The 14912-nt window shown below is 38.3% G+C and overlaps 1 protein-coding gene across 11 annotated transcripts in view; it reads left to right on the top strand.

Moving 5' to 3' along the window:
• The window catches only part of BTRC (beta-transducin repeat containing E3 ubiquitin protein ligase), a 183297-nt gene that overhangs the window by 50513 nt on the left and 117872 nt on the right, over positions 1 to 14912 (top strand). For 6 of the 11 annotated variants that reach the window (XM_013054613.2, XM_004749449.3, XM_013054611.2 and 3 more), the window contains exon 2: positions 14037 to 14144. The exons of 4 other annotated variants lie outside the window; for them this stretch is intronic. In XM_013054613.2, coding sequence (XP_012910067.1) covers positions 14037 to 14144 — 108 coding nt within the window. Of the gene's footprint in view, positions 1 to 14036; positions 14145 to 14912 lie in introns of those variants that run through there. One more of the 11 variants, XM_013054618.2, reaches the window with a different exon arrangement.

Genomic DNA, 14912 nt, shown 5'->3' with positions numbered 1-14912 from the left:
CCCCCCCACTCCTGCTTCCTCCCCAACTCCCCCAGTTTTTTTTTTTTTTAAAGATTTTATTTATTTATTTGAGAGAGAGAGTGTAAGCACATGAGCAGGGGGAATGGCAGAGGGGGAGAAAGAAGTGCACTCCCTGCTGAGCAGGGAGTCCAGTATGGGGCTCAATTCTAGGACCTTGGGATCATGACCCAAGCCAAAGGCAGACGCTTAACTGACTGAGCCATCCAGGTGCCCTGCCCCCAGTTTTCTTTATGGGTCATCATTTATACATATGTTGGATTTCTTGATTATTTTTCACAGGTCATTGAGATGTTCAGTTTTTGCTATTTTTTTCCTCTTAGTGCTTTATTTGGCATGTTACTGTTTCTTCAAGTTCACTAATCTTTTCTTCTATAGCTGTTGGTTCCATCTCATGAAATTATCATTTTAGACATGGTGGTTTTTTTCCTGGAAGGTATATTTCTTTCTCTCTCTCTCTCTCTTTCTTTCTTTTTTAAGATTTTAGTTATTTGAGAGAGAGAGCACAAGCAGGGGGAGTGGCAGGCAGAGGGAGAAGCCAAGCAAGGAGCCCAATGAGGAATTTGAGCCCAGGACCCTGGGATCATAACCTGAGCGGAAGGCAGATGCTTAACTGACTGAGCCAGCCAGGTGCCCCTCATTAATTTTTATATCCTACAGTTCAGTTATCTCTGGATCTGCTTCTGTTGACTGATATTCCTCCTGATTATAGGTCACATTTTATTACTGCTTATTTTCTCTAGTAGCTTAGATTTAAATATTGTAAATGTTACATTATTTTGGCCAGCAGTTAAATTTCTTACAGATCAACTTGATGATGTGGCTTGATTTTAAACTTTATTAAGACAGGTTTAGTGTAAGCTTTATGCTCGTGTAGTTTATCACTATAACTGAGGTGTGAGCTTTCTGGGTCTCCTATTTGAATGTCCCAAGTGTTTCTTTAGTTAGGCTTTTGCAGTCTGGCTCATCAGAACAGACAAAGGGTTCCCCAGTTCTGTGTGGATTATAGGCATTTATGAGCTTATAGCTTCCTCATAGTTCTTTGCCTGGGCTTTTAGAGTTTCACCTCATGTAAATAGGACTTAGTGTTCAAAATAGACTTAATGTTCAGATATCTGAAGCTTTTTTGTGCTTAATCCATTCTTCAGTACTCTGCCTCACCAGTTCTTGTCTCTTTGACCTCCCCACATTCTATTCTCTATTTCTTCAATAAGTAGTCCTATTTTGCTCTGCTTGGATTCCTCCTTTCTTGTGTCATAAACTGGAAAATGCCTTGAGGTGTAAGATTTAGGACACTTATGAGGGTCACCTCATTTATTTCCTGTTTTTCAGGGAATATGGTCTGGCACTGCATGTGGTCCTGTATCTTCAAATGTATGTTTCACATATTTTGTTCAGTTTTCTTGTCCATGACGGGAGGCCAGTTTTGATATTAACTACTCTCTTATGGTGGAAGCTGAAGTCTAATGTACTTTTACTAAGAGTTCTTATTTTATTTAGATTTAATGTACTGGAAGTCCTTACTTTACATTATTCTGATATCCACAAATTTCAATTACTACAGTTAAATCATACCAGTCCCCCAGTTTTTAGTATATTAACTGTAATATTTGTAAAGTACAAACTTCATTGCTAGCTCTCCAGTGTACATATCACTCTGGGTAAAACAGGTACACATCATGGTTAGTCACTTCTTCTGAAGTCTGTTGTTTCTTCTCTCGGTGTTAAATCCGTGAGATATTTTATAAAAATGGATATTCAAAGAGGGAATTGGCCAATAAGATGAAACAAAGTAGCAAAAAGTCATAATAATTTTAATTGAAGTTTGCATTGAAGGTATATGGAATCATAGAATAAATAGCTGACCGTGGAAATGTTGATACTGACACCATCTGATAGACTCTAGATTTGCAACCAGAGGAACTTAGGGAAGGTGGACTTATTAGCCTAAATGAGGAGAGTGGTGTGACAAAAAAGATGAAACTGTCCCAGAGGAAAAACTTCATATACAACTTAAATACAAAAATTTTTACATTAAGGAAACTCTTAGTGATATTTTACATCATTGAAAGTGCAAAGGATAAAGCTAGTCAAACCTAGAGTGACAGTTTGCCAAGGCATAGAAAGGGCATTTGCTTTGCATGTTTGTACAGAGTCTTAACTTGTACTTAACTCATCAGGTTTTGAAAATTGTTCATATCCTGTTAAGGGTTGCTTTTGCCCTATTTTATTTTTTTCTTCCAGGAGTCCAAATATACATGTGTTTACTTCTCAGTGTGTAATTTTTAGGTCTTAAAGTCTTTTCGATATTTTTCTATCCTTATCTCTTTCAATCTATTGATTTTCTGCTGACTTGTCTTTTGTTCACTAATTCTTGCTCTGTTTCTAATCTGCTCTTAAAACAATCTAAGGACTTCTTAAATTCAGCTTTTGCATTTTTTAAAATAAATTTTTAAAAAAGATTTTATTTATTTATTTGACAGAGAGAGATCACAAGTAGGCAGAGAGGCAGGGAGAGAAAGAGGGATAAGCGGGCTCCCTGGTGAGCGGAGAGCACGATGCAGGGCTCGATCCCAGGACCCTGAGATCATGACCTGAGCTGAAGGCAGAGGCTTAACCCACTGAGCCACCCAGGTGTCCCTCTTGTATTTTTAAGATTAATTTCCATGTTATATATTTTTTGTTAATGATTTCAGTTTTCTTTTTTTTTTTTTTAAATATTCCTTTTTTTTTTTTAAAGATTTTATTTTATTTATTTGACAGAGAGAAATCACAAGTAGATGGAGAGGCAGGCAGAGAGAGAGAGAGGGAAGCAGGCTCCCTGCTGAGCAGAGAGCCCGATGCGGGCCTCGATCCCAGGACCCTGAGATCATGACCTGAGCTGAAGGCAGTAGCTTAACCCACTGAGCCACCCAGGCGCCCAATGATTTCAGTTTTCTGATGGAACTCTTCATTTTCTTGTGTTGAATATCTTTTTTTGAGAGAGAGTGTGTGAGTAGGGGGAGAGGGGGAGAGGAGACAGAATGTCAAGCAGGCTCCACAGCCAGCGCAGAGTTTTTTGTTTTTTTTTTTTTAATTTAAGATTTTATTTATTTATTCGACAGAGAGAGATCACAAGTAGGCAGAGAGGCAGGCAGAGAGAGAGGGGAAAGCAGGCTCCCCACTGAGCAGAGAGCCCGATGCGGGACTTGATCCCAGGACCCTGAGATCATGACCTGAGCCGAAGGCAGCGGCTTAACCCACTGAGCCACCCAGGCGCCCCCGCCAGCCCAGAGTTTAACACAGGACTGGATCTCCCGACCCTGAGATCAATACTTCAGCTGAAACCAAGAGTTGGATGCTTAACCAAATGAGTCACCCAGGGACCCCTCATCCTAAATATCTTGAACATGGTTATTTTTAAGCCTGTGTTTAGGAATTCCAATACTTACCACTTTGGGAGGCTTTAAAAAAAATTGTGTTAAAATGTATACAACATAAAATTTATCATCTTAATAATTTTTAAGTGTACAGTTTAGTAGTTTTATATTCACATTGTTGTGCGACCAGTCTCCAGGACTTTTTCATCTTGTAAAACTCTAGACCTATGAACAGTAAGTCCCCATTCCTCTCTCCCTTCCAGCCACTGGCAACCAGCATTCTTCCTAAATTTGGCTTCTCATGGTAATGAGAAAAAATATTTTCTTTTTTAAAAAGATTTTATTTATTTATTTATTTGTCAGAGAGAGAGAGAGAGAGCCAGCGAGCACACAAGCAGGCAGAATGGCAGGCAGAGGCAGAGAGAGAAGCATGCTCCCTGCTGAGCAAGGAGCGCAATGTGGGACTCGATCCCCGGAGCCAGCGAGCACACAAGCAGGCAGAATGGCAGGCAGAGGCAGAGAGAGAAGCATGCTCCCTGCTGAGCAAGGAGCGCAATGTGGGACTCGATCCCCGGACCCCGGGATCATGACCCGAGCTCAAGGCAGGGCCTAACTGACTGAGCCACCCAGGCAGCCCCGAGAAAAAATATTTTCAAGCTTACAGAAAAGTTCTTCTCATATGAGTGGAAACATAAAGTATTTTCCTTTTTATGACTGACTTATTTCACTTAACATAGTGTTCTTAAGTTTCATCCTTATTGAAGAACACGTCAGAGTTTCCTTTTTAAGGTTGGAAAGTATTGCATTATATGTGTATTCCACATTGTATTTACTCATTCATCTGTTGGTAGATACTTGGATTATTTCTACCTTTTGACTATTTGGTTCTGTTTTTATTTTTTCTAGGTTTTTTGGGGGAGCAACATTTAATCCCTTTTCTTTGAGTTCTTGGTAATTTGTATTGAATGCTAAACATTTTAAAAAATAAAAATGGTGGGGACTGTAGATGGTAACTTCCTTCAGAGGGTTTAATATTCTTCTCATGGACATATCCCTTTGGTTTCATTGAGGCTGCTTTATTTCTGGTGCCTTTCCCTGGTGTCAGCTGAAACCCTAACTTTTTTTTTTTTTTTTTTTTTTACCAGGGCATCTTGTCCTTGACAAGTTTTTGGCACTTTAGCACCATGAGATTGCTGAAGTATGCTTTAAATTTGGTTTTTCAGATCTGACTCTGCTTGCAAAAAGTAGGACCAAACGCCAGCAAATGTTCAGGGGGAAATTGTATATAGAATGTCAGATTTACCACAGTGTATTTCCCTTCTGCCTAAAATCTTGGCTCCTAAAGTCTTGGCTGCATTAGTTGTTCTCTGATGCCTTCAAATAGCTTTCTGTATTGTATTTAGCTTTTATAGTTGTTTTTTTCTGCATAACTTTTAGCCTGATAAAATTAATATACCATAGCTGAAGCAAAATCCCAATATTATTTTCATTAATTAGATTTTCATATTATTTTTAAAAATATTTTCAAGCTTACAGAAAAGTTGCAAGTAAAATGCAGACATCATTTTTCTGTAAATTATTTGAGAGTAAGGTACAGACATGATTTTCATCACTCCTGAATTCTTTGATGTATATTTTCTACAAATGAGCATTTCTTACATAACCTGTTAATAATCATCAAAATAAGGAAATTAATATTGTTACATGATTGCCAACTAGTCTACAGACCCTATTCAGGCTTTTCTAGCAATCCCAATAAATGTCCTTTATAGCAAAAAGATCTAGTTTAGAATTACATGTTGCATTTAGTTGTCATCTCTCTTTAGTCTCTTTCAGTCTGTGATAATTCTTCAGTCTTTCTTTGATTTCGGTGACATTGACATTTTTGAGGCTTCTAGGCTGGTAATTTTGTAGATTGCTTTTCCGTTTGGGTTTTTTGACGTTTTTGTACAATTAGATACAGGTTATCTATCTTTTGCAGAATATCATAGCGGTTCTTATTGTATTCTATCAGAAGACATTTGCTTTTAATTTATTTCATTATTGGTGATCTTTTTTTTTTTTTAAGATTTTATTTATTTATTTGACAGACAGAGATCACAAGTAGGCAGAGAGAGAGGAAGGCAGAGAGAGAGGAGGAAGCAGGCTCCCCGAGAAGTGGAGAGCCTGATGCGGGGCTCGATCCCAGGACTCTGGGATCATGACCTGAGCTGAAGGCAGAGGCTTTAACCCACTGAGCCACCCAGGTGCCCCCATTATTGGTGATCTTAATGCTGACCACTTGCTTAAGATGTCAGCCAAGTTCTTCCACTGTAAAGTTACTGTTTTCTCATTTGTAATAAGTATTTTTGTGGGGAGATGTTTTGAGACTATTTAAGCATCATGCTCCTCATTAAACTTTCAGCTTATTACTAATGGAGTCATGGGTTACTATTTTACTTAGTGGCTTATTGTATTAGTTATCTTTTGCTGCATACCAAATACCACTGATTTAGAAGCTAATTATAACATGCAACACACACTTATTATCTTGCCATTTCTTGGGATCTCGAGTCTGATCATGGCTGCCCTGGGTCCTCTCTGTCAACAACTCTCATAAGGCTGCAATCAAGGTGTTGGCCAGGGCTGAGGTCTCATTTGAGGACTTGATCGAGGAGAAATCCACTTATGTTTTGTGGCAGAATTTCTTTCTTCATGGGTCACTGGACTGAGAGCCTCAATTCCTAGCTGGTTGTTGGCTGGAAGCCATCCACAGTTCCTTGCCACATGGACTGCTTGCTTCATTAAAATATCCATGCCAAAAGGCAATGGTGTCTGCTAGCAAGATGGAAGTTATGATCTCATATAATGTAGGTTAGGTATTAGCCTGTCCCACACTCAAGGGGATGGGATTATATAAGGATTATGAATGCAGGAGGTGTGGATCATGGGGGGCCATGTTAGAGTTTGCCTACCCCAGTTATAATCCATTATTGTCATTATTTATTTGAATGTTCAATTTGTCCCACATTTAGCTTGTGAGAGCCTTTCATGCTGGCCCCTGTATCATCTTCCCATGTCTCCATCATCCTTTGAGTGCCACAAGAATTTGTTCTATGCTCATCTTAAACTTTCCCTGCCCAAGTCCTGTAATCAGCCATTGTTCTAAGCAGCTTAGAGAGTGATATTTAGGATCATTGAATGTATTCATTGCTGTTAGCATATTACTATTAGTGGGCCTTGTCAGTTGATAGAGCTAGGGTGTATTTTTGTGTACAGGTATCTCCCGCTTTATACCACTTTGCTTTTTTTTTTTTTTAAAGATTTTATTTATTTATTTGACAGACAGAGATCACAAGTAGGCAGAGAGGCCGGCAGAGAGAGAGAGAGGGAAGCAGGCCCCCTGCTGAGCAGAGAGCCCGATGCGGGACTCCATCCCAGGACCCTGAGACCATGACCTGAGCCGAAGGCAGCGGCTTAACCCACTGAGCCACCCAGGCGCCCTACCACTTTGCTTTTAGGAAAGACCTACACTAGTACCTGTTTTCACTATGCAAAAGAAATCTGAAGGCAATTTTTACTTTTGTGAAAAGAGGAGAAAAGAAGATAGCATGCAGTGTTTGTTTTGTGGTCATCTGTTGTAGAGACAAAGTACACTGTGAGCAGTGGGTGTGGCATCACCACACTCCCCTGAGAACCACATTCACATTTCAGCATCATGTCTCCTTAGCTTGTGCTATGTCTGTGAACATCTATGCTTTACCCCCATATCTTTTGTGTGTTCATTAGCAAGATGTGCCCTAAGGTATCAGAAAATCATAAGAGAGGTTATTTTTTTGGGTCTGGGTACACTACAAAATGTCTCCGAAAGCACTTCCTTCCTTGCTTTCTGCCATTTTGGATTTTGAAAGGTTTCATAGGAACACTGTACTTTTCTCTCTCTCTCTCTCTCTCTCTCTCTCTCTCTCTCCCTTTCTCTCTCTCCCTTTTAAAGATTTACCTCTTTCAGAGAAAGAGAATCTTTAAGAAGACTCCCTGCTGAGTGGGGAGCTAGACTTAGGGCTCCCCACGACCCATGAGATCATGACCTGAGCTGAAACCAAGAGTTGGATGCTTAACTGACTGAGCCACCCAGGCACCCCAAGAACACTCTGCTTTTGGATGGCAAGGGAAACCTGTATGTGGGTACCCATATACATATATATCATTTACTTAGAAATTTCTCTATGTATTGTAAGTTTTGAGCTCACAATAATATCTTCAATTCTAGTTCAGTAGCACAGCATTCATTCTATTTTTCTTCCTTTCTGTATTTATAACTCTTTTTTGGTTAGGAGAAATCTTGCTCTTATTATCCTCAGTATTTGGTCTATCCCCTTATTTGATCCATCCTCCTATATAACTCATCTCCCATTGCTGGTAGAGGGCTCTTCATTTCCTACTCCATACTCTATGTGGATGCTTTCCTTACCCCTTTGGTTTCCTACTATTTGCACCGGGATCCTCTCCTACTGGGTATAAAACACTGTTTGGGGCCATTGCCCCTCCACCCTGTTTATCTCAGTGGATGTGAAACTCAGTGCTGGACCAGTATCCATCCTTTCACTTTCAATGAATGTGTCTTCTGCTCACATTGGGAACCCTAGCTGTCTTGCCCTCCTGCACTGCCCTGCCCGATCACATTCGTCATCTTACTGTTCACCACCATTCTGGAAGCCTTCCTCATTCCACTGGGACTGCAGTACCCCATGCCAGGCCACCCTTTTGTGCAGATTTTTTTCCTCTCACCAGCTAGGGCTCTAAAACTCTATGCCAGGCCTCTTCCCCCTCAGGGACACCTTTCTTAAAACCTCTTGGACTCCAAAAGCCTGTTTTGGGCCACTGCAACCACTTCTACCACTCAGCTTGATGCCTAGTTAGCCTATATTCACTTAATGGTTGTCAAATTGAATTTTTTAAGTAGGAAAGGAGACAAGGGAAGAGGAATCAAATTTTATTAAAAAAAAGTCACTAGCATTTTTACAGCAAATGTTTTTAACCTAGCACATTCCAACTTACACAGAATACAATGATTTCCTTTATCTATATAATCCTTACAGGTTTATATCCAAGCTTTCATGCCAAATTTTTACTTACGTACTAGGGGTATATTATCATATTAATGATTTCTGAACTTATCTAGCGCACTTTCCTTCCACTGTGTCTATCAGTGCTACCACCGTCCTTCATTATTCAGGTTTGAAAACTCATAGTTATTTCTGACTCATCCTCTTCTTTCCTTATAGTTAGTTGTTAAGTCCTATAAAGTCCTTTTTAGGTGCCATTTTTATGGGGCACTGTCCTAGGTACCCAGAATATCTAGTTTTGAATCCCATCTTTACTGCTTATTAGGTGCCTACCAACTTTTGTTAATTTACTTGACCTCTTTGGATCTTGTTTACCTTGATAGGTTGTTTTGCAGGTGAGTAAGATAATTGTGAAAAGAGCTTTCTCCAGTACTGTTCTAGTAAACCCTTCTAGTCTGGTAAGATTGGTCTTAGTAAAGTACCCATTATTATTTTATCAGTATTCTTACCTATTCCATAAGTAAAAATTGCTTCCTTCTTTTTGGTATGTAGCTCTCTCTGATTTCTTACCATTAAGCTCACTTTTATTGAGTATCTACTATGACCAGATACTGGAGGTAAAAAAAAAGTAAGGTATGTCTCATATCTCTGAGGAGTACCATCTGGTAGTGGAGACAGATGTGTAATTAACTTACATACAGTAACAATTGCTACAATAAAATTAAAGCCTATGTTTGAACTTTTCTAAATTTTAATTAAACTTATATAGCAGCTATTGTCAAATACAGTTTCATATGTTATTGTATTTTCCTTGCAGTTACTGTTTGTGTTGGTTAATTTATCTTGCTAAGAAAGAGTACTTGAGAGCAGGTCTTTATAGTGGTGAGTCTTAGGGTGTAGTGTAGGGGAGACAGACACATTGGGGTCTTCTGTTATTGCCAGGTAGTCACTGTAACTCTTCTGAACTTGAGTTTACTCTACTGTTACAGTGAAAATATTAATAACTCTTTGATAGGGTTTATAATCATTTAATGAAATAAGGTATTTAAAGGATCTTGCAGAGTTTATGCCTGCCAAATTTTGGTTCTCCTTTCCTTGTACTCCATGTGTATCCATTTCTGGTAAAGAACAATACGTATTTGATTCTATGGTCTGCAGTTCATAATGGCTTCCCAAATGTTTTGAAATACAATCAACATTCAAGGAAGCCTTAGTAGTGGCATCGCTTTACATTTTTTTCTTTTTGCACTCTTATTTTAATTTTACCACAACTTTGTGCAATGAGGCTGGGCAGACATGACTATCCTATGTGATAAGTGAAGTTTCATTTTTGAAGTGATTGAACTAAATTGGGATTCTTAAGAGGCAATCATTGAATTTGTATATGTAGAGTCTGAATATATTACATGGCCTGTGGAATACTGTAGTTCTCTTGGACTGACTTTTTAGTTGATAGAGTAGTGAAAAGGGAATTCTTCTATTCCATAGCTTAAGGATACACAAACTCTCAATGCAGCAATCTTTTTATTGTTGATTATTATAGCTCCTATTACTCGTAGAAGTTGACCAACAGGGACCTGAGTTTAGGAGATTTTGTCATTCAGCTTTCATGTAGTAAATGCTGAGGCCAGCCCTTTGCCTGCAGGGCCCTCTATCATTGAAGAGGAACTGCGACTTTTCTCCAGGCAGCCAAGTAGGGGGGAGGAGCCAAGGTTTTCACTGTTCTCTGTGAAAATGGATTTGTGCTGTTGGACCTGAAGGGGACTAGATAGCATATTCTTCTTGAAGCACTGGAGGCCCTTTGTTGCAACATTTCAATCTCTTTCTGATTCTTCCATCTAGTAGAAAACATGTTTGAGCATTTTTTAAAAAATGCTGTGTCTATGCTTCTCAAAAGCTAGTGAACTTACCCAATTGGCTAACAAACTTCAGTTGTAATAAATTATTATAGTCTTCACCTTTCTTTGATTTTTGCAAAGTAGAGTTATCTGGAGCGAAGTCAAGTGGGGAATGAGTTGAGAAGACAGATATGTGCTGTGTAAATAGGATGAAGGCACATGGGTGATCCAGACTTTCTTACGGCTTTTGAGATTGTGCAGGAGAAACATTTAAGGAATAGGTTATTCACAAGTCCTTTAACAGTTAATAGAAGTATTTAAACATGAGAATAGAGTTGCTAGATTGCAGTTTAGTTTAGAATCTGCTTTTTTTTTAGTTAAAAAATTTTTTAAGTGTAGAGAGAAAACCTTAGAAATTTAAATATTTTCCAGCCTAAACTTTAAGTAGGAAACTATTTGTGCTTTTCAATTTTTTAAAGCTAGGCTTTAAAGGGGTTATATATTAAACATGGCCGGGCAGAAAAAGTCTTGGATCTTTGTCAGAAATTGATGAATCAGGATGGCCCTGAAATATATAGAATATATAAGAATAGTAACCAAAATGATACTCCTTTTTACCCTGTTACTTCTTGCCCAGATTTCTTTTGATTTCCCCCTTCCTTTAGGATGCTCCTAAATGTATAGAAGGGAAAGAGGTAGAGTAGAAGTTATAGCCTTTTTTTATTAATTTTGTGATTATATTTTTTTCCTCAGTGTTTTTAAGTGGCATTTACCAGTATGGGTAAGATTAATTGTTACAATACAAACCAATTTGAAAATTGGTTTTTAAATTGAGCTATAGTATATAAAATCTTATGATAATGTGCAGATCTGACTATCCAAGTGCACTTTTCATACCCACACCAATTGTCTTATAATAATCGAAAATGCATCCTCTGTGTGGTGTTTGCAAGTTAATGCTATTTTGGAAATCATACCAGTATATCTAGTGGCTTTCCTGGGTGTTTGTAGCTCATTATTAATTATAATTTCATTTTGAAATTTTAGTTTAAGGGGGTGAGGTAAGTCCTTTCAAATTCTTAGGACTTTTGGTGGAGGATAGTAATGAATGAGTAAGGAAGAGCATTAAAATGACAAATGGTAAAGAAAGTCATAATAATCAAGGACATATTACAGCAATAACACAGGATCCAATATAGAATGAAGGAGATGAAACATTGCAAAGAGGAATACCGAAAAATTTAGCAAATAGTGTTCACAAATACAAATATGCACATTTAATAAAAAGAGATCATGCAGGTGTCTTCAGTATGGCTAAAAGTGCATGAGCCATCTTCCTTTTCTGAAGGGAAGGGAAGAAGCAAAGCTGTCCTCTTGTGCCTGCTGCTTTTTCTTTCTACCATTCCCTTTTTTCTCTTCTGTATTTTCATTCTCTTTTTTAATTTATTTTCACTTCTTCTCACTGTCCTACTTTTCGACATTCAGTCCCACCTTCAGAATGAGACTTTCTTCTGCCTGGCATCCGCAGAACTTTAACCAACTGCTTAATAATATGCAGTGTTTCTCATTAACCATGAGAGAAACTCACTAACAACTTGTTGCTTTTTACATTAATGATTTTATTTTTTTTAAGGTTTTTATTTATTTATTTGACAGAGATCACAAGTAGGCAGAGAAGCAGGCAGAGAGAGAGGAGGAAGCAGGCTCCCTGTTGAGCAGAGAGCCTGATGCAGAACTCAATCCCAGGACCCTGGGATCATGACCTGAGCTGAAGGCAGAGGCTTTAACCCACTGAACCACCCAGGTGCCCCCAAACAGTGATTCTTATTCTCTTCTCCCTTGCCTTCTGAAAACATGAGCATCTCTCCTCCTGAGAACTACTGGGTAAGACTGAAATTAGTATAAATAATTCTAAGGAGAGTTGAAATAAATGAGAGATGTACATTGGCAGGGTGAAAGGGAGAAGGAAATTATAAGTTCACAGGATGGGACTAAGATGGGTATTTGAACAAAACATCAAGTTAGTTATGAGCTAGAGCATCAGGGCCAATTGGGAGGACAGAGGTGAGTTAATGTAGACAGTTGGGCAAGATCAGATCAATAGAGTGCTTGGGTTTCATTTAGTAGTTAAAGGGAGCCATTAAGAATTGTTGGGGAGGGTGACATGATAGTAAGGTGAAGACAATTATTCTATTTAGCTGCTGTTCATAAAATGGATTATAGCTTGAGGTGAAGAAATACTGGAAACAGTGAACAAGTTAGGAGATTGTTGTGTTAGGTCATAGCAGTGTAGCTGTTGTGGTTGGTGTGTTATCCTTTGATTTGTTTAGCAAATAACCTTCTTTTAAGTCTGATGTCTCCACATGATGACCTAGGGATGGATGGAGGCAGGAAAAAGAGTTCAGCACTTAAGAAGCAATAGGCCAGCATTTCAGTTCCTAGTTCTCTACATTCTAAATTCATGATCACGAATAAAAACCTCAATTTTTCTAAACCATTAGTCAACATTAATTATAGAATCTAGACCTGATCACTTTTTTGGAGTCCTTTGTAGCAGGCTATCCTTATATCAGTTTTAGAGAGTGTGACCAATGAATACCACATTTTGTTTCCTAATATTAATTTCTGTATTTAGAATATTTTAAGAATAAAAAAGTCCAATGATTATATTTAATATTTTAAGACCTACAATTTCAAGTTTAATATTATGTGTATTGACTGCTATATTTTAAAACAATGTAATGCTGTTTTCATATATGCTATGATCAGGTATTTAATTTTTTTGGTACTGTTAGATTGTTGATGGACCAAACCTCAGCCTGGAATCCATTTAGAGAAACTTGAAGAATGTAAAAATTCTTCTAAAAGATAGTGTTTTCTAAGACTATGGGAGCAATAACACTAATGCTGTTTAATTAGTGTTACTAGAAATCCTTTTTACCCTTTTTGCTACTGAATACATTATATGTATATTTACACTCACATGTACCTTTTTATTTAGAAGATTTTAATACCAGCAACTTTTGGTTCTCTTTTTCTCTTTCTCTTTTTCTGTCCTTGTCTCTCTCTCTCTTTCTTTGTTGTTGTTTTCCCTTCTGTTTGGGTTGTCCCCCACCCCCACCCCACCCTCCAATCCATCTGGAAAGATGGAAGAGGCAGCTGCTATGGTAACTATGCATTTTGGTTAATGAATAGCAGACTAACAAGATACATAAAACATATGCAAACTGTGCAGAGTTGGCTGCTGTCAACTGCTGTGGGGGTATAATACTTTCTCTTTTCCTTTTCCCCACCTTCTTAAAAAAACCCCCAACTTTCCTGTTGTATTTTGTTTTCTACTTTACCATTCCTAATAATGAAATTATCATGAAGTGTTCTTTTTCTTTTTAGTCTGTACAGTAATTCACCCTGTGGTGAATTTATGGTAGAGGAGTTGAGGTGTACAGAGGAAAAGAATTGATTAGTTGGATTAAGAAGTAGATTTCCTTTAGACTCATACATAAAAGAACAGAGACAACGATTTTTACTATTTGTTTTGTTTTGTTTTGTTTTTTGCCTATAACCTCCTTTCTTTCCCCTTGCCTTTTGGCCACTTGTGCCCCTTTCAAGGTTCTCTCCGGGGTTAGAAATAGTAAGTAGTATGTTTCTTGAATATGTTTCTATCGTAAAGGCCACATGCAACTGGAATACTGCATTCAGCCAAGCCTTGAAAGTTCCTGTAATCTGTGCCATCCTGTCTCATACTGTCCCATCTCATAGTTGTCCTCTCTCTGCAGTGCTCTATGCCCAGGTCTCTGTGGCTGGGCTGCTCCAGCCTGGCGGACAGCATGCCTTCGCTGCGATGCCTGTATAACCCAGGGACTGGCGCACTCACAGCTTTCCAGGTACTTTCTCTGTCTCTGTGGGTTATTTGCGGGCATTAGTGTGTGTCTGATTCATGAGTGTGTCCTCCTTCTTTCCTATGCTTTACTTATGTTCACTTTCTCTCCTTCATATTGCTTGTATTTCACATGACTCAGTACTCCTTTAATGATTCATTTTTAATGTATACCCAGACTGATCCACTCTTCAGACATTTTTATTACTGTGATTGGTTTGCCAGAATTGATATAGCACAACTTGACTGTTGGTTTTCGTATCTAGTACAAGTATGATAGTGAATTTTAAAGTAATTTCAGCCAGTAGCATTTATTATGTAACGTTTGCTCTGGACCTACATAAAGCCAATTAATTACAACCAGTTACCTGAACACCTTCTTGTGTTTTTCTTACGATTATTAAAAATAAAAAGTGCTCTAATTCAGAGTGTCTCCTGGTTACTGTACTCCTCTATATATTTTGGGGTAAGATCTGTGTTTGTTTCTCTCTTAATTAACAGGTCTAATTTCAAGGCCTTTTAAGACCTTGAGTACAATATTCAGCTTGAAACAGTCCAGCTGGTGTTGCATAAACTGACAGATTCTAGTTCCCTTTAGCCTTTCTTAGAGCTATTAGGACAATTCTAGGTTGTGAGAGAAATCTATAGAGAGAATAGAACATTTGTAGAGAAAAATGTAAGAAAGAGCTTGATGCCCATAGCTTACAGATTAGGGGACTATATATGGTGATTTTCTTGGCAGAAATGTTATCTGTCCACCTCAGGCATTTGCAGT

The sequence above is a fragment of the Mustela putorius genome, unplaced genomic scaffold, assembly GCF_011764305.1.
Source record: "Mustela putorius furo isolate JIRA1106 unplaced genomic scaffold, ASM1176430v1.1 tig00003909_pilon_pilon_pilon, whole genome shotgun sequence".
Lineage (NCBI taxonomy): Eukaryota > Metazoa > Chordata > Mammalia > Carnivora > Mustelidae > Mustela > Mustela putorius.
Note: the sequence above shows the minus strand (reverse complement) of the source record. Positions and strands in the feature narration are given on the sequence as shown.